The sequence below is a fragment of the Papaver somniferum genome, chromosome 2, assembly GCF_003573695.1.
Source record: "Papaver somniferum cultivar HN1 chromosome 2, ASM357369v1, whole genome shotgun sequence".
Classification (NCBI taxonomy): Eukaryota; Viridiplantae; Streptophyta; class Magnoliopsida; order Ranunculales; family Papaveraceae; genus Papaver; species Papaver somniferum.
The window spans coordinates 23,930,615-23,948,357 of NC_039359.1; the positions used below are offsets into that span (position 1 = coordinate 23,930,615).

At 36.0% G+C, this 17,743-nt stretch overlaps 4 protein-coding genes across 7 annotated transcripts; 1 reads left to right on the forward strand and 3 right to left on the reverse strand.

The window, feature by feature from the left end:
* The first annotated feature begins 2,051 nt into the window (after positions 1–2,051).
* Positions 2,052–3,818, forward strand: LOC113347153 (protein RDM1-like). Of its 2 annotated transcripts, XM_026590751.1 has the most exons (4): positions 2,052–2,217; positions 2,418–2,602; positions 3,070–3,449; positions 3,549–3,818. In XM_026590751.1, the coding sequence occupies exons 2-3, from the start codon at positions 2,452–2,454 to the stop codon at positions 3,435–3,437; spliced, it is 519 nt and encodes a 172-aa protein (XP_026446536.1). In that variant the 5' UTR covers positions 2,052–2,217; positions 2,418–2,451; the 3' UTR covers positions 3,438–3,449; positions 3,549–3,818. The 2 variants fall into 2 exon arrangements, with proteins under 2 accessions (XP_026446536.1, XP_026446535.1); XM_026590750.1 differs by having other exon boundaries at positions 3,070–3,680.
* Positions 3,819–3,851: 33 nt separating this feature from the next.
* Positions 3,852–6,994, reverse strand: LOC113347152 (homocysteine S-methyltransferase 2-like). 2 transcript variants are annotated; one of them, XM_026590749.1, is made up of 7 exons: positions 6,687–6,994; positions 5,808–5,864; positions 5,469–5,692; positions 5,000–5,129; positions 4,613–4,816; positions 4,442–4,510; positions 3,852–4,243 (listed from the first exon to the last, which is right to left on the reverse strand). In XM_026590749.1, the coding sequence occupies exons 1-7, from the start codon at positions 6,870–6,872 to the stop codon at positions 4,076–4,078; spliced, it is 1,038 nt and encodes a 345-aa protein (XP_026446534.1). In that variant the 5' UTR covers positions 6,873–6,994; the 3' UTR covers positions 3,852–4,075. The 2 variants fall into 2 exon arrangements, with proteins under 2 accessions (XP_026446534.1, XP_026446533.1); XM_026590748.1 differs by having other exon boundaries at positions 3,923–4,243; positions 4,439–4,510.
* A 1,867-nt stretch (positions 6,995–8,861) lies between these two features.
* On the reverse strand, positions 8,862–9,484 carry LOC113350745 (transcription factor SRM1-like). Its single transcript, XM_026594869.1, has 2 exons — positions 9,147–9,484; positions 8,862–9,045 (listed from the first exon to the last, which is right to left on the reverse strand). Exons 1-2 carry the CDS (start codon positions 9,482–9,484, stop codon positions 8,862–8,864), a joined length of 522 nt encoding a protein of 173 aa, XP_026450654.1.
* Positions 9,485–10,042: 558 nt separating this feature from the next.
* LOC113347155 (serine/threonine-protein kinase STY13-like) lies at positions 10,043–14,733 on the reverse strand. Of its 2 annotated transcripts, none has more exons than XM_026590752.1 (7): positions 14,418–14,733; positions 13,793–14,146; positions 12,485–12,606; positions 12,006–12,205; positions 11,730–11,904; positions 11,403–11,537; positions 10,043–10,486 (listed from the first exon to the last, which is right to left on the reverse strand). In XM_026590752.1, exons 2-7 carry the CDS (start codon positions 14,097–14,099, stop codon positions 10,280–10,282), a joined length of 1,146 nt encoding a protein of 381 aa, XP_026446537.1. In that variant the 5' UTR covers positions 14,100–14,146; positions 14,418–14,733; the 3' UTR covers positions 10,043–10,279. The 2 variants fall into 2 exon arrangements, with proteins under 2 accessions (XP_026446537.1, XP_026446538.1); XM_026590753.1 differs by lacking the exon at positions 14,418–14,733 and adding an exon at positions 14,235–14,253.
* Between the last annotated feature and the right edge of the window lie 3,010 nt (positions 14,734–17,743).

The following is a 17,743-nucleotide window of genomic DNA, read 5'->3' on the forward strand; positions in this document are numbered from 1 at the left end:
TCAACAATAGGAGTTGATCGGATCAACAACAGTAGTTGGTCCCATAAAAATTGGGTCAACAATAGGAGTTGATCCATAAAAACATATCAATCCTACATGGAGTCACTCATGCTTCTGCAAAATTGAGGAGCAATATTCAACCAAATGAACCACTTTAGTCTACACGATGTACCACTAGGGACAAAGTGACATAAAAAATTACTAAAGCCATGATTATATAAAAATATGCTCAAAAGCAGAGATGTTATCATATGTGAAAGCATGTAAAATCTTTTTAGGAGACTTGAAGTTAAGATGATGCGTCTGCAACTATTCAAATTAATATGTCAATGAACAATTGGATCTAATGCTTATTCCTATTGAACTAAGGTCAAAGAAGCTCTTGAGAAGAATGGAAAATTCGTCTCCCCAGTTAGCATTTTCTATCTGTTTCTCAATCCTCAAGCACGGTAAAATACAAAAGTTTACTTATTAACAGAAAATAGCACTCACCTGATGCCATAAACAATGATAAAAAGATGACTTGCAGCGTGTTATAGTTTGAATTTGCTTTAGGGCATTTGGCCAGTTGCTTTTACTTATGTTATGTGTAAACACCTGCACATTTAAAAATGGTTATCATTAATTTTTCATCCCATCATATTTGAGTAATCTAGAGCCAAAAGAATTTATGACACTAGGCAAATAATACTAATTACTAAACCTCCAGGTAACAGTTAAAAACACAAACAAAATGAAAGTGAAAATCCACATCTGAAACGACACAATGACCAAAAACAGTATATAAGAATTGCTCAATATATTCCAAACGATTTCTCAAGAGTTATCAACACCCACGAAAATATCATAAAGTACTAAACAAGACAACCATATGATACAACTATCATCCTCCAACACATTAGTATCAGCATTACCAACCCCATCTTAATCTTCAATTTTTCATAGATCTTATTCATTCACTGGTTTCTAAAATGGTATTCAGCTTCATTCATTCAACCTAGCACATAGAAAGCTTCTAGATAACCAGCTATCTTTCGTATCAAAATTAAACTTTTCTACTGTTAGTCCCTCCTTGAAATACCTACACAAACTTTTCACTTCTTCCTGGACTAATTAATCTTACTTTCCCTCTCTTCTGCACTAAGAAAAGCTACACATATATAAATATAACCACAAAATCAATCCCACACATACATAGCAAATACATCATCATTCACATTAAACTCCTTCAAATTGAATAACCAAAAAAAAATCACTGCCTGTTAGTAAATTCCAATCCTCATCGATTTAACAACATCAGCATTTGATTCAAGTGTTTGATAGTGATAAAAGCACTGGAAAATCAATATCCAAGCTCCAATATTTCTTGAATTACACTTATCATAACATAGTTCCGAAACGAAAATCTAAAGAAAATATGCAAAAAAAATGAAAAAAACAAGATCAAAATCGAACCTGAGAATTAAAATCTGAGATCGATTGTGGGATATGAATCTGAATCAACAGATACATCTGAGTTCTAGGGTTATTGATTGATTCATGAATCTATTTGTAGCGGCGGATGTGATAGAGGAAGAGGTTCCTGAGTCTATTTGCAGCGGCGGAGTAGGTGGTAGTGGTGGCTGTCGTTGGAGAGAAAGAAAGAGAGAATTCGATCTGCGAAGAAAAGAATAAAAACGATTGATGTAATGCAGGGAGGATAAATATGGAAGGAAATAAAAAACGTTGGTGGACAAGGTGGGCTAATAGATGTATAGGAATATATTTATTGTATGATAAGGATATTTATAAAGCCCATCAAAAAGAAGGACAATAATTCAATTTCCACAATGTGGTATTCCAAAATGTCAAATTTTGTGGATAGGGCCAAAACAGTAACTTAGACCATGCTCAGGCCTACGGCTACAGTTATGGCACTAAATCCCACTGAGAGCAGGGTGCCAAATTCCAACGGTATTTTTATCTTGATTATTCCCTTAAACCACACGTGTACCACCCCAAAGAAGCAAGCAAAGCGTGAAAAACAACGACTGTGCAACAACCTTGATGATACTAGAAGAGAAATCTTCTTCTCGAATCCCACTCTACTGAAACTGAAATTCGCCCAACCAAAAGAAAAGCTGCTCTCCGGAGAAAAACTGAGTCCAAAAAAAGAAAACAAACAAAATAACTAAACAATTTCTCACATCTCCTCCTTTGTCTCTCTCTCTAAATCTAGTAAGTATTTCTCCTTCAATTTTCTAATCCCTCTCACTAGAAAATGTAGTAGAAAACCCTAGTTCTAAAATTTCATATATCTTCTTCTAAATCTAATTCGTCAGTATTATAATCATTTATTGAATTTACCATTTCAAACTAAAGTAATTTATTAATTGTGTCGGGTTTTCTTGTTGTTTCTCCTGATTATGATTATGCAGAGGAAAATTGTGTTGAAATTCTGTGAATAGCGCAATGCCTTGGGATGGTAATGAAGTGATTGTATCATCCGATTCTTCGGATGGTTGGGAGTCGGATACAGATGTTAAAGAAGTATCCAGTGATGTGAAACCAGCCGTCATACCTGCAGCAGTTATTGAGCTAGACAAAGAACTTACTCCTCAAGGTATATACGTGTGTTTAAGATTTTACTGCATGTCTTTATCACTAATTGTCTAGGATATGTTTCATTGTTTAATTATGAATTATGATGTTAGGAAAGACATGAGTTCGAGTGGGCAGGTGAGGATGTGTCCGTTTGGCACCAGAATTTGATTAATGTTTAAATCATAGTATGAAATTTGGTGTTACAAAATGCTTAAGGTTGGATTAAGTGGACTAGGTCAACTGGCAGATGCCATACCTGGCCATTTGCAACTATTGCATGGCATCTATCTGATGATCATTTGCCATCATTTTTAGGTTTGATATCTATTGCATGGCGTTTCTATAGCTGCAGTTAGCATGTGCTAAATTTCGAAACGGGTTTTCCTTTTTCTTCCTAAGAATTTATACCCGTGAATGATGAATAAAGGTGCAAAAGAACCGTGTTTTATATTTTTCAAAGTCAGTAAAGTGTGCTTTTTGGTGCAGATATAATTAGCAGAAGAGCAGAAATGTATCAAGAATACATGAAGCAAATTCCTGTTCCTTCTCTACATGGGTCTGCAGTTCCATTCAACACGTGGCAGGAACTAGCCAGATCACTCAAGTCGTTATACAAGCAACCCTTGCATTATCTGACTAATATCTGCTTAAAACAGTGGGATAAAGCGAGGATTGGCACTAACAATGAGTACCTACCTCTTGATGGAGTCATTCACCCTCGTAAAGCCGAAGCAACTATCTGGCTTATGGAAGAAGTCCACAGACTTGCTTCATCTCATCATCATCTAGCTAACCTCTGGCTTTTAGACCCCATGCACCAGGCTTTTGTTGATCCTGTTTTCAAACAAATTTGAATCTGCAACTCTGTGAGTAGGCTTTCTGGTCAGATTTAAGCAGACATGGTTCTGATTTCATGTAATAGTGGATGTTGGTAGAAATATAATTTATTTTGTCTTTTTCCTCAGCAAAGCTGCTTAGTGCACAGCCTTAAAGGTCATTGTTCTTTCTAGCAGAAGAAATGGAAGAGATAAATGTGTAACCTTGTGTGAACCCCATTGTTGTCCTGATCTACGCATGGAAATGCTAGTTTCTGCAAATTTTTGGTGATCAAAACTCAAAGAAACCGTGTGGGTTCATAGATTTTGGATGATATGGTTGCCATCTTCTGCGAGGGTACAACGAAAGATGGAAGACCATGGGCAACCCACTAACATTGGTTTGATATGCTAGTTATTGCAATATTTAGCCTTCCCACATGAAACCTTGGAGAATTCAAAATCTACGATTCTCATAAATTGAAAAGAAATGTGAAATTTAAAGAAATGGAACCATAGATATTAACTGGTAACACTACTTTCACCCTAAAAGTTATGATTACAGGAAGAACAGAAACATGTTTCAGAGTTTAATATGCTAATCCATCTAATAATTTTGTTAATACTCCTGTTTCATTTTGTATTCGCGTTGTAAAATTGGTGATCTGGGAGAGTAGCTAATCCTTAGATGGTACTGCAGTAGAAGATCCAGCCGAAAGGACCTTGTGGATAGCTCTGATAGTATCTGGAGTTGTTCGGCAACAGCCACCTATAAGTGAAGCTCCAGCTTCACGCCATACATTCACGTAAGAGACAAAGTCTTCATTTGAAACCCCTGTGGACTCCTAAAGAACAAAAAGAACAAAAAAACTTCAGAAGTAGAAAACACGGAGACATTTGCCAGACAGAAAGAATTCAATACATTCTTGTTTTATTTTATGCTTTAACAGTTGAATCTTCACCAACACAAAGAGAAGATCAAATTTAGAATTCAGAGGCTAAAGAATGAAATTAATAAAAGGGAAGTGGAGTGAGCTTACTACCCATTCCTTCCGATCAGCATCATACGTCTCTCCACTATTCGGATATATAAGTAATGGTTTTGATGTTACCTGTACAATTAGGTAGCAGTATAAGAAAAATTTGTAGGACGAAAGAAAATAAACACCTGTTATAGTACTTTTCAATTGAAGCACAGACACAAAGAGTCGTACCTTTTTCATGGATAAAATGAGTGCACTTATAAATCTAGGAGGGGTACAATTGATTCCAACAGCAACAACCTTCTTACATGAATTAGCAACCAAGGTACACTCAACCAAAGAATCTCCACTAACTACATTCACCCCATCCTTGGAATTGAAAGCAAACCAAGCTGGAATCTTTATGTCATCTTCATCAAGAAGCTCAGCAAAAGCCTGCAGGACACGAAAATAACTCACAGGTTAAGCCACTATAAACTCAAATAAACAGGGCCATAAAAGTTATTGCTGTCTAAATGTTCTGGCGAACCATCAATACGGACAAAATTAGAAGCATAGTCTTACTGTCCATATTTTGTTACATAATTGACAGCTTTATATATAGTAACACCAGGATACCTGAGCTTCTATCTTATTTGGAATAGTCTCGAATGCTATCAAGTCGGCACCAGCTTCTGCTAGTACCTGAACCCGTCTCCGATGAAATTCTTTCAAAGTTGCAAGTGTCACAGAATCACCATAGTTACCGCTGTAAGGTGACACAGCAAGAGAATAAAATACAAGGAACACAAATTGTTAATCCGGAATCTGATATGTTCTCTCTTTTTTCTGACAAGAAAAAAAGATTATGCTTGTGCAAATATCAATCTTAAAAAGGTTAGAATGCTATTTGAGAATCTGAAGAACACTATGTTAAACATTTTTCTAGTTCTTACTCATTCAACATGAAGTAAATTTTTAGAGAATACTTGGGAGATTTGATGATAGTGGAAAGTAGAAAATGTAAACAACTTTTGCAAACTAAATAAATATAATCATATCACAGGGTCATTTAGAAAGTGATAAAGAGATGGCAGGTAGAACTCACTCATACTCAGACCCATCAGCTAAATAAGCTCCGTAGCTTCCAACAGAGGCTGCAACCAAGATTTTTCGCTTATTTAGAACCCTTCCATCCTCAATGCAAGAACCTTCTGAAGCCCTCTCATAATACATATCCCGCGCCTCACATGCAATTGAGACACTTTTTGCAAGCAGTGCTTCACTTTCTTTTTCAGATAAACCTTTAGCCATAAAACCCTGAATTGTAGCCTGACTCAACACAAACAAACGATGGTTCAACTTTAGGAAGGTTTTTAAAGACCATTATAGGTTCTAGCATCATTAAAAAGAAAGGAAAAAAAAAGGACATAGTCCTAGTTAGAACCTGATAAGATGCTGTGATCAGAATATCCGCACCTGCTTCAAGATAATCAAGATGTACCTGTATCATCAATCGATAGAGAAGAAGCATATATCAAGAACCCAATCAGGATCGTGCAAGTCCAACTAAGTACAAGAGATGAAGAAAAAGAAACAGACAACCAACGAAGCCATATGGTATAACCACTGCACTAGTAAAAAGGGGTAAAAAAGTGTAAGAAATTATTAACAGTAGGATTCAGGAAAGGGTTAACTGTAAAGCCATTCCTTTAATGATCTCAACAATATATCAATTGCAAAACCATTAGGAAGAAACTGAGACTACTTGTTTATCCTTCAATTAAAAATAACACTAACTGGTTTTTTATTTTTAATAATACTAGACTAGATCTAAAGGTGATAACATCTATCTCCAAAAACCCACCTTCTTCATTTAACATATAGGATATGATTGAACTTAAACAAACAAACAAACAAAAAACGAGGTCTTTTATCGCATAGCTAACGTGCACGTTTGATTCCCAACACATTGGACATTATCATTTCATATTTTATAGCTTCAAATTACAGAATACACTGTAGTCATCCAATCTGAACATTTGTCTAAAAACCTGAAATTTAATCGAATGGATAAGTTGTTACCAAACTCTATTTTTCACCCAAGTATTAAGAACCAATCGAATAAAACAAATTTAACCCAAAACCCAAACTCACAAATCAAAAAACAAAACCCCCCAAACTATGTTTCTCACAAATCGAATTCATTATCTGACTTGATGTAAATAACAAGCGATAAAATGAACAAAAGATTCAATATTAAGATCACAATGATGCATTGTAAACACAAAAAAAAAAAAAAAGAATTAAAATCAAGATAACGTACAGTTCGGATAAGATGAGGAGAACTGATGAGGCATTTTCCACTCCAGAGAGGATCATGCAAGTCAGCCCCATGTCTCTCAAGCTCTGTTGCTAATCCACCATCTATCACAGCGTAACCCTTGGATTTTTTAAGGAAATCTTCCATCGAAAATGATGCAAAGTTTCCATTCCCTTTAGTATGATGCATTTGGAAAAGCTTTTGATTGATTAGATTAATCAAAAAGGAAGTTAATTAGGGTTAATAGGTGATTATTTGGAGCCGATAGGTGTTATGAACTCGGAGAGAGTTTACCAAAAAAAAAACAGACAAAACTGTGAAGAGAAAAGCACAAAACGAACAAATTTTCAATTGTTTCTTATAGTCGCATCGAGTGGGGTGTCACTTGTGTGGCATTTACCAATGTACCCCTTTGTGTACGGAACCCATAAAGCCCGCTGCTGGCACACAAATCCAGACTATATTTTCCAATCTATCTATTTGGTCTAACAAACTGGGATTAGTTGGGTTGGTCAGAAACCTGACTCTCATCCTTCGGGTGTGTAACTCTGCAAAAAGTAGATGATTTCTAGGAGCCCGACTCTCATCTTTGAGGAGGTAGTCACCGGATGGTTTGGCAACGATAGTCAGGGGCTGGGAACTGCACACCTATGTTCTAAGCTGGGCCAGCAGTAATTTGGAGTAATTCTGATTTTGATGAGGCTTTTGTTATTTGTGATGAAAATACCTGGCTTGGCATATACCATAAAAAGGTGGATGGGGATTTGGAATTTTGAAGTCACCGTCGTATGAGCTAGAACTAGGAGACCAGATCTAACCAGCTTACTGACAGTTGTGTTTGTATGGGTATGAATTAAATATGTAAAGAGAAACAATTTCATTTCATGGAAACATGGAAATTAAGAAAGTTGTCCTTGTATTGGTGACGGTGTACAGTACGGGAAGGAAATCTAGTAGGAGAAATGTGTTTACCAAATTTAGACCAAAACCAAGAGGTGGGTGGAGGGGTGCTATGTTAGGTTTGATTTTCCCTTTCCACACTTCGACAGATTATTCCTAAACTCAATATAAATGCCATCCCATTGTTTTCATTGACTGATTTGTATTTCCCTATTTGACAATTTTTAGTTAGTAATTCCACTTTGTAAAGTTGGAAAAGACCATCAAAAGTTTCAAGTTTGCTATAATGAGTTTTGACTGAGTTTAACAATTCACACAGGTTGATTATATAAAATGAAGTTCACATTTGCATCAAGTCCTTGATAAAACTTTGGTTGAATTTGACCAGCTCCAGTTTAAGCAACAAACCTAGTCTGTCTCTCTTCCCTACAGGTGGAAGACCAAGAAATCACAAGTATGAAAAGAATACTACGTAAAAGATCAACCAGCTAATGCACCGAACGCGTAATCTGCACTGCAACAGTATAAACGGAACTTTTCTGAACATGAGTAAAGATCAAGTTTAGTTTATTCCTAGCTCAGGATAACTTAGGATATATTCATGTCAGTTTAATATACAAACTTACTTACTTTAAAGTGCTCATTTACCAGCTGAGCACTTGGAAAAGCTATAATCAGTTCCAGAAATGTCCTTACCTAACCAATCTGGTTCAGACCGAATGTAACTATCAAGACAGATGTTCGCAATTGCATTGCATGGGTTAAGAATAGAATAGAAACCGATAGACTTGGTCATGGAAGAGAGATTGAATAATAAAGTCTAACATATCATCACTTCATACTGTTATTTATCTGTTCTGGATCAGCTAGCTAGGTGGCTGGTGATAACAAAAGATGTTAAGATTTTGAAGTTTTGTTTTTAGGAGTGAATGAAATCCACCAACCACCAAAAACAGTGTAACCTATTTTCAATGCGTCAAGATACCATTATTTTTGGAAAAATCTTGGTTGGTGAGGTAGTAGGGTACAAGTTCAATAACATATACTGTCCAACTACCTTTTAATAGAGATGCACGCCTTTCTGGTGCACAAGATGCATTCTATCCTTCTTGCTACATGAGAGCGATTCTATAAAAACTTGAACGAATCAAAAAATATACATGATCAAGGCATACGTACTAGAAATGTTTAGCTAAATCAAAATTCTGCATGAGGTTCTGGACCTGGTGTAGGAAGGAACAACTATAGCTGGGGCATGCAGTGAGACCAGCTTGTCTACTACAAAGGAGTGTCGTGGATGCTTGATCTTTTTCTCACTTTCTTATTCGGTTTAGTATTTATATGTACAAAATACTTTTGAGCATGGCTAGCCACTTGACCTGGAGTTCTGGACTTCACAAAATCTCTCGATATACCCCTCCAGTCGCCTCGACCCCGTTCCTTAAGTCCCAGCACAAAATCCCTAGAAAATGCAAAAATAAATGTTAATTACTTAAAATACAAAACTCTAATTAACGTAATTACTAATAAAAGCTTTATATACTAGCAATCGAATAATATAACCTGTGTTCTTGTTCTGTCCAGGGAATCCCTATTTTTCTCTCCTTTGCTTTTGAAGTCGTTGTTCCAATCTGATTCGTTGACGACAAAACAAACTGATCCCCGTAGGATGAAGCAATGTCATAATCATCGAGATAGTTTGGTAACTCAACATGACCGGCTTCGATTTCCAACATGTCACGAACCAAAAGTTGATAATGTCGATGAACTTCCGATACACTCTTACCAGGAACTCTTTCAGAAATTCTAGCAAATCTATCTGGTGTTCCTTCTGGATATATTACTAATCCAGTTTCAAATAACTTGTCTTGCTCGCGAATCCATGTTGATGCACCTTCCATGATGCTACTGTGATTTTTGAAATATTAGGGTTTTGGTGGTAACTTAAGGATTTACTTATTCACCGTAGTGTATATAAACACATCTGAGTTATACAATGTATCCTAAAGAAACCTGAACTCTGGGAAGGCATCACTCTGAGACGTCGGAATAAGCCAATTATCCGACTGGGTCTATGGTGATGGGCTCAAGGTCATGGACCCATGGGCCGGAGGCCACGACTCAAAAGTGATGGTTTTCATTCATCTTTCGATAACTTGGCGGTGGTCTCCATGTTACCTCATTTGACACACAAATAACTTCGCCCATACATATACTACTCTATGGTTTGTCTGCCATGTTATTTCTTTTTTCTTTACGAAAATGAAAACATAGCTTACACGCGAACAAATCAAAAATAAGTGAGACATTCTTCTTTTCTTTTCTTGAAATGTTATATTCTTACTCAAGATAATGCAGAGAAAGGGAGGTGGATTTGGATTCTTTTACACCGTCTTCCACAGATTTTCTTATAAGGTTTCAGACTTTCAGTGTTCAAGGCTTGAAGGTAGAAATATACATTACAAAGTACAAACTCAAGCAATTATATATATATGACTTGGATATATAGTTATGAGGGCAAACAATGAGCTCTGAATGTGATTATAGGTTTCCCTAATTATTTCAAGCATCCTCCTCCGCAAGTAAAAATACACGGTTGTATACGATGTAAGAAGACCATACAAAAAGGAAATCAAACTAAAACCCTCTACAACACTAATACCACTGCAGAAACAGGTAAAAAAAAAAGAGAAAAATCATGGACCCCGAGCAACGCCGAAACAAAAGCATCCACTTTTCTGGTCTTCTGGTATCATGCCTCCTCCTTTACTGGTATCAAGAGCCTCTAACAACGTTACCACCTCACTCATTTCTGGTCGTTTTTCAGGGTTTGCATCCCAACACTTCCGCATGATGTTTGCTAATGGGCTCGGACAACATCTCGGCATTTCTGGTCGCAAATGCTATTATAAACAAAAACAGATCACAGAGTTGTGAAGATCATGGAGTTTTCAAATAAAATTTGATTGTAAGAAATATTACGGAACTCAACAAAATATACAAGTACATGCATTTCAACAAAATGGAGTCCAATGCTGAAAGGTCACTATCTGGATATTCAATGTGATATATTCTGCTAAAATGGGTTGTTCTGGAGCAGTAACATGTGGCCTATCCTTAGCAGACCATAAACAGAATGTGACCTAGAAAAGTAGCGTCAATTTACTAATTCCAATTAAGGACCGGGCTTTCTCTATCTTGTAGTGTGAGTAGGCATACCAAGGGTACGGATAACAAAGAATACACTGGTTCAGATATATGAAGGGTGTGCATCCAGCTATTAGTCAGAGTTGATTTTCACAAAGTTATGAGGTCTTTTAAGTCTCAGATAAGCCCACAAAGGCAATGCTAACTCTACGTCATCACTGATCTCAGTTCCCTAATAAGTAATAATCTCCTTCTCGTATCATGATGCGGGAGACTTAAGCCTTTCTTTTATATGTTCTTTATCTGTCTTCATACTACCCGTGAACTCTTGCTTGTGTGTCAAAGACACAGAAAAGCACATAATTTTCTTTTCAATTGCCTCCTAGATCCTGGACTACTAGTGTTTATTTGGTTATAAGACGGTCTTTAAATGTAGCCAGACTACAAATCAAACGAAGCGGGGTGCATGCAAAGAATAAAATTTGTGAGTAGGCTAGCACATGCTAAAGGTTTAGACTCTACAACATGTCAGCTTAATCCTAAATACAAGATGGTAGCTTGAGACTATGAGAGACGAAAAATTTACCAGAAACATGTCTTACGAGGTTCTGGCCGTCCGCACAACTTTCAGAAACATCTAAACGTAAGAATTACAAATGATAATACACTAACCTGTTGAACAACTGCAGATGAGACTTCAGCAAAGCTAAGATCAGGATATGGCATAGCACAGCAGTAGACTTCCCATAAGCATATACCAAAGCTGTATACGTCACACCTTCTATTGTAGGGCTTACCATCAAGAACCTACAAACCCAAACTTAACATTCAGGGAAAATGAAAATAAAAGGAAAGGGCAATTCTTTATACACTTTAACACCGAATATCACTTAGATTTACTATCCAATGTGTCCACTTGTTTAAGTTTTTCAGAAAGTATGGTTTTGTACATTATTAAAATTAATTTTCTCGAAATTACTAAACTTCAACTGAAAATACCTCAGGGGCCATGTACCCGAGGGTACCGGTTTCACCAGTCATATCACTTGGGTTTTGAGCTTCCACACGAGCAACACCAAAATCAGCAATTTTCACGGTTAATTTACTATCCAATAACATGTTTTCCGTCTTGACATCACGATGTACAATCTTCTGAGAATGCAAATAACTCAACCTGCATAAATTAAGAAAACAGCAATGTAATCCATTTAGAAATACCGAAATAACTAGCATTTACAGCTTTTACTTCAAGAGCTTTTAAGTAATTCTACTCACCCTCTAGCAAGGTCCAATGCAAGTTGTATCACAGTCTTATATGGAAGTTTCTTGCGTCGATTTCTAAACAAATAACTCTTCAGTGTTCCTTGAAGATACTCCACAACAACACAACATGCTCTTGCAGGAAGGGCACTGCGACCGTCGGAGTTCCCAGGAGGAATCTTAAGATTGGAAGTTCCCATTGAAGCCCCAATAAACTGTAACCAACAAAATTTAAATAAAAATACTTCATTTCCAAGGTGTTGTCACAGAACAGAAGTGAACATAAAAAGAAACCAAATCTAACTCTTACGCATCATAAGCCACAAAGATAACAAAATATTACTAATCATTGATGAATGTTCACATCAATTAGTTGCCAACAAAAGACACATACACATCTTATAATAAACTGCATGAAATGTGGATAACCCATGGAGTGTTTGAGAAACAAAGCAACTAGTGGAACAAATCGTTAAGTGATCAAATAAGGTTACCTTAGTAACGTTAGGATGGTCAAGCTTATGCCAGACAGCAACCTCTTGCCTAAATGATGTCCGAAGCGCAGCAGTTTCAGCAGTTGTGGCAACACCATCCTCACCCCAATCCAAAAGCTTCACTATAATATTGAAACAACACTGTTGTGAGAGTTCCATCTATATGGTTCATCAATAATTTCAGTTGACCTGTTGCTACTAATGTACCAACAGACTTGGACTTGGCACCACCACAAAATATGTTGCCAACACAACTAATTAACAACACATTTCATGTAATTTTGTTGTGATATTACTATGTACTTGCATGCATATCCGGTCATCCCTTGAAATATTTTTGGGGAATAAGAGGATTAAAAATCACAATATAGGAAAGACGCACTCTTGATGAAATTGTTAAATAATATTAACAAATATACCCGTGTCTCCTTAACTCAACAATACATAAACCTCCTTTACAACAGCATTAAGAAAGGTTACAGTTAATATGTTTCCCCACTGGACCTTCCTGGCTCCATTACTGGATTTACTACTAGAAGAAAACATCAATGAGAGTTGGGTAGGCAAGGTACCCAGAATGGCGTAGTCAAACAAAAATGAAGAATTATAGGTCCTTCAATAACAGAAGTTAATATAAGTAGTGTCAAACCCCCAAGAACTAGTTAACTAAATTGATGGCTCAAGAGAGGTATGAAGTAAATAGAAAACCAATAACTACAGGTTGCATGAAGTGATAACTAATTTTCAGAATAAGTCTTAAATTACGATGTCTGAAAATCCAAACATGCAATAGAGCAATTATAAACTAGGGCAATCTAATGATAAGCAACTAAGAGCAATCTAATTTTGAAAAATGATAAGCAACTAAGAGCAATTATCAACTACGGCATTCCAAAACATGCAATGGAGCAATTATCAACTAGGGCAATCCAAAACATGATTTTGTAGCAGAAAAATGATAAGCAACTAAGAGCAATCTAATTTTGAAACTAGCACGATACTAATTTTTTTTACCATACATTAATATTTCAGTAATTCAGATTGGTATTGATCAGATTATTATAGTACAACACTGTACCCAGAATGACAATACAACAGATGTAATCAAGTGATCAACATATATTCCATACTGAAACTTATGACTTAACTAACCAAAAAAAAAAGGATAACACTAATCTAACATGTGAATCATCAAGGTCAATAATGAAAACGTGAAAATGAAACAGGTCATCCACCAATTCAATATAATAGGTCACTCATAAGCTACACAAAAATACATGTAACATGGTGCAAGATCGAAAAAATTACCTGCAACATCTCGGCCATCGTAACCACCTTTATACACAGTACCGTAAGTTCCATGAGCTATAACACTCTTTATCTCCAATTTTGACAAATCAATCTCCCATTCTTCCTTTGGTTTATTAAGGTCTTTATCCCTAGACCAAACCCTACTTAGACGCTTCTCCAATTCGATATCCAAACTCTTTAAATCAATCTTATCAGCTCTAACAATCATATCTTTGTTGCTCATACTTCCCACACCCTTCACTTTTCTCACATCAAATTTCTCAACTTTCTTATCAGCTTTAGCTGGAGTTGTTATTGGATCCATCTTTGTGAATCCTAATCACAACACCAACTCAAAATTCAATCAAACCCCTATACACCAGAAAACAAAATTTGATTTAGCAATTAAAAGAACCCTAAAATTTAAACTTAATCAATACCAAAACAGCAAAATTTTGACCTCTAGCAATAAAAGAACCCTAAATTCTCAATCAACAGCAACTTGTCTGCTAATCAATAAACTGAACTAAAAAAACCTAAAAGAGGAAGAAATTCACATCAATAGACGGCAATAATACATCAACAGAATAAGAATCATATAAAATTAAACAAAATTAAACATAAAAATGAACAACCCACCCACCTCTTCGTCAAAACAAACGCCCCCTTAAAACTCCAGAGAAAATTGTAGAAAGTATATTGTAAATATAAGCTTAAAACGACGGAGACCTTGAGTGTTTGACTGTAGATAGAGAAGTCTTTGTATTAAGATGATGATGACATCACTTTCAAAGTTTTATTCAAATTTATATTGCGGCGAAAAGTAAGGCGTTTTTCTTTTTCTGTGGACGAGAATAGAAAGAACGGAAAAAAAAAATCAGGGTTCGATTTACTGGGGGTAGGTATGATCAGATTAAGATGATGATTTTGCAGAGATTGTTTGTTGGAGAGATGATGATGATGAAAAAGAAGAGAAATATGGCGGGTGAATAGGGGAAGGTTTAATAAGAAAACAAAATCGGATTAGACTTAATCATTATTAGTTTACCAATGAGAATTTGACACGTAAGTAAAAGATTTTACTAATGAGGTGAGTCAAAGTTTGGAGTTACTTGTTAACCCGTTTTGAGGGAGGTGTTTGGTGGCAAAAAGACCGGAAATACGAGTCATCCCTTTGAAGGAATGGTTGTCTAAATCCTAGGGGCACCATGGGATGGTGGCCCTGTATGGGAAATTTATGCAATGGGATTTTGGAAGCAAGTTTAGCTTATTTTCCGTGAGCGTTTGCAAATCGGCATCATATCAACTATTACGTGCATTCCACAAAAGAAGACTATTTCCAGGAAGCTACTGCATGCAGCATACAGTGTTTTACCAACACACGTCGCGTTGTGGGGTGCGGCTCCGGACATCCACTATCAAGCTGAGGATATCCATGATACGATGCGAACCTTATAGATCTTTAGGAGTATAATGGATGTCATGTCCCAATAGTCGACTCGAATTAGAGTTCCCTATATGTCACTTTCGGGATTTATTCTTGCTGAAACTTGTATGCTTCAGCATGTTAATGGACACTTATTTAGAGCGTGTTTGGATACAAATCTGCTTTTGACTTCTGCTTTTCCAGAAATAGAAGTCAGAAATAAAAACATTTTACTTCACAAAAAGTTAACTTTTCTGTTTCTAAAAATCATTCTGAAATTATTTACCCAAACTAATTTCTGATTTCTTTATTTGAAGAAGTCAAAAAAACAACATCTGAATATATATCCAAACGGGCTATTAATATGCACCACTAGTTACAGTTTTTTATTCTTTCTTCATCTTTCCCTAATTAATTGAGCTATGGTGTAGTTCAAAGTTTCGCATTTTGCACAAAACATGGAAATAAGCCGTCATAGTCTAGTCTAATATGAGACAGCTATTCACTTGAAGGACTCTAATGACATTTTAACCTCTTTTGAATTGATTAATCGTGGCTTCCAACACTCAATCACCCAAAGACTTATAGGTAAGTTGTCTTATCGATTAGATACTTTCATCATAAACCCCTCACTTGCAAAATCTCCTTGATCAATAAATGATTAAGAACACCTAATCCTAATTATGTAACTCTAGTTTAATCTTATCAACAAGAAAAGTTGTTTGTTCCATTCACAACATTGATGAATAAATACTTAAATTTGATTATGTTGCATCGCAAATATACAGCTATGAGTGCATCATCCATATATGCTTGGTTGTTATAGGTTGCATCAAAAAAATTGATTGTTTCTTACGTGTATGAAAGGTTAACTTGACCTTTTGAAAAAACTATGCCAAAGAGTAGAAATGACCCCTTGATCATACAAGTCGATAGTAAAAGGCACTAAGACGACATCCTTGTATTTATAGATGAGTGATATCACAAACAAACAAATTCAACATCCATCCTTTTTCAGGGTAATGGCCACTTTTAGTCCCTATGAGTTTGAAGATGTGGTGGTGCATGGAGCGTGACAGTTTTAGACTTTTGTGTAGTGTTACTGCTACCCGTGATTGTTGGGTGGTGTTGTTGGGTTTTAGTCTCTTCTTCGGGCTCATCCGAACTTATATAACCCACAGCATGGTGTGGATTAGTACGGTTTTAGTTTCAGATGCATGCATCCAATCTTATTTACCACAACACATAATAATGGATGTTGAGTTTAACATACATATCGTATCGAGAGCGGAAAATGGGTCATTTGTCTAAATATTTTTAAAATACGGTTCTAATAGACGAGTAAAAATTAATATGGATGAAATGAACACAAAAAAAAAAATAGCAAGGATAAAACTGGATTCATCCTGGCTTAAACTTAAAAAATAACGAGGATGAAACTGGATGCATCCTGTGTAAATTAAAAATAAGAAAAAGTATTTGAAAATGGGCAGGATGAAACTGTTTACATCCTAGCTATTTTTACATTTTTGTCCATTTAAACAGTATCAAAATCTAGATGTCTTTTTTCACTCAGGAATTATTGATTTTGGTCTTTTTAACTAATTTTGTGTATCGAGAGAAGGTGGACGAATTGGATGTGGATAAATCCAATGAAATTTCTTTTATAATAAATTTGAAATATATTGATGCAAAACTAAGAACGGTGCCTTAAATTCACGCATCTATAAGGCCTATTCCTATACATATGTAAAATATTACGTTTTGCCATATATGCACCCACTATAGGTATGCCTAACTGTCAAACGTGTATGTCTATATGTCAGAAATAATATATATGCATACACGATGAAGTTTCCAGCGAGTGATAGACGGTCCATCGCTAGATGGTCAAAATATCTCTTGTTGGTCATTCAAGCGTCAGCATTGGTCATTACGTCGCTCGCTGACTTGATCATCGCTTATCAGTTTTTTATCCAACGTCTACAAATTTTCCCGACTGTAAATACCCAATTTCAAATTCATTTAAACTTACACCATAATTTTTAAATCTCTGTAGAATTTCTCAATCTCCAATTCTTTTCTGATCTTCTAATTCCTCAAAGAGCATCACTGATAATGCGAACACGGATGAGTTCGTAGCAAACTAACATATTGCGGAAAATCAAAGAATTGTTAATCGTGCCAATGTGTGAGCTCAAATTAGGAGGCGAGTACCAAAATTTACTACTACAAAATATGAATGTATTTGCAGGAATTATGTTTCTTTAACTGAGACTTTATTCGCAGATGAGTTCAATCCCCAACCATTTTGGCAAAGAGTTTTGGGGGAAAAGAACAAACACTGAACCCCAACATGATGTTTCAGGGTTGAGTCATCGCTTCAATATAATCAATATGGAAGTTACTAGGTATGTTGTTTACTTCAGCAAGAAGGTCCAAACTTGAGGAGTGGTGAAACCATAATAGAACTTAAACAAATGTGTCGTACGGAATATCGTCGCGTCTACGAAAAAGACTTCGAATTTAGAAGTTAATTCGAG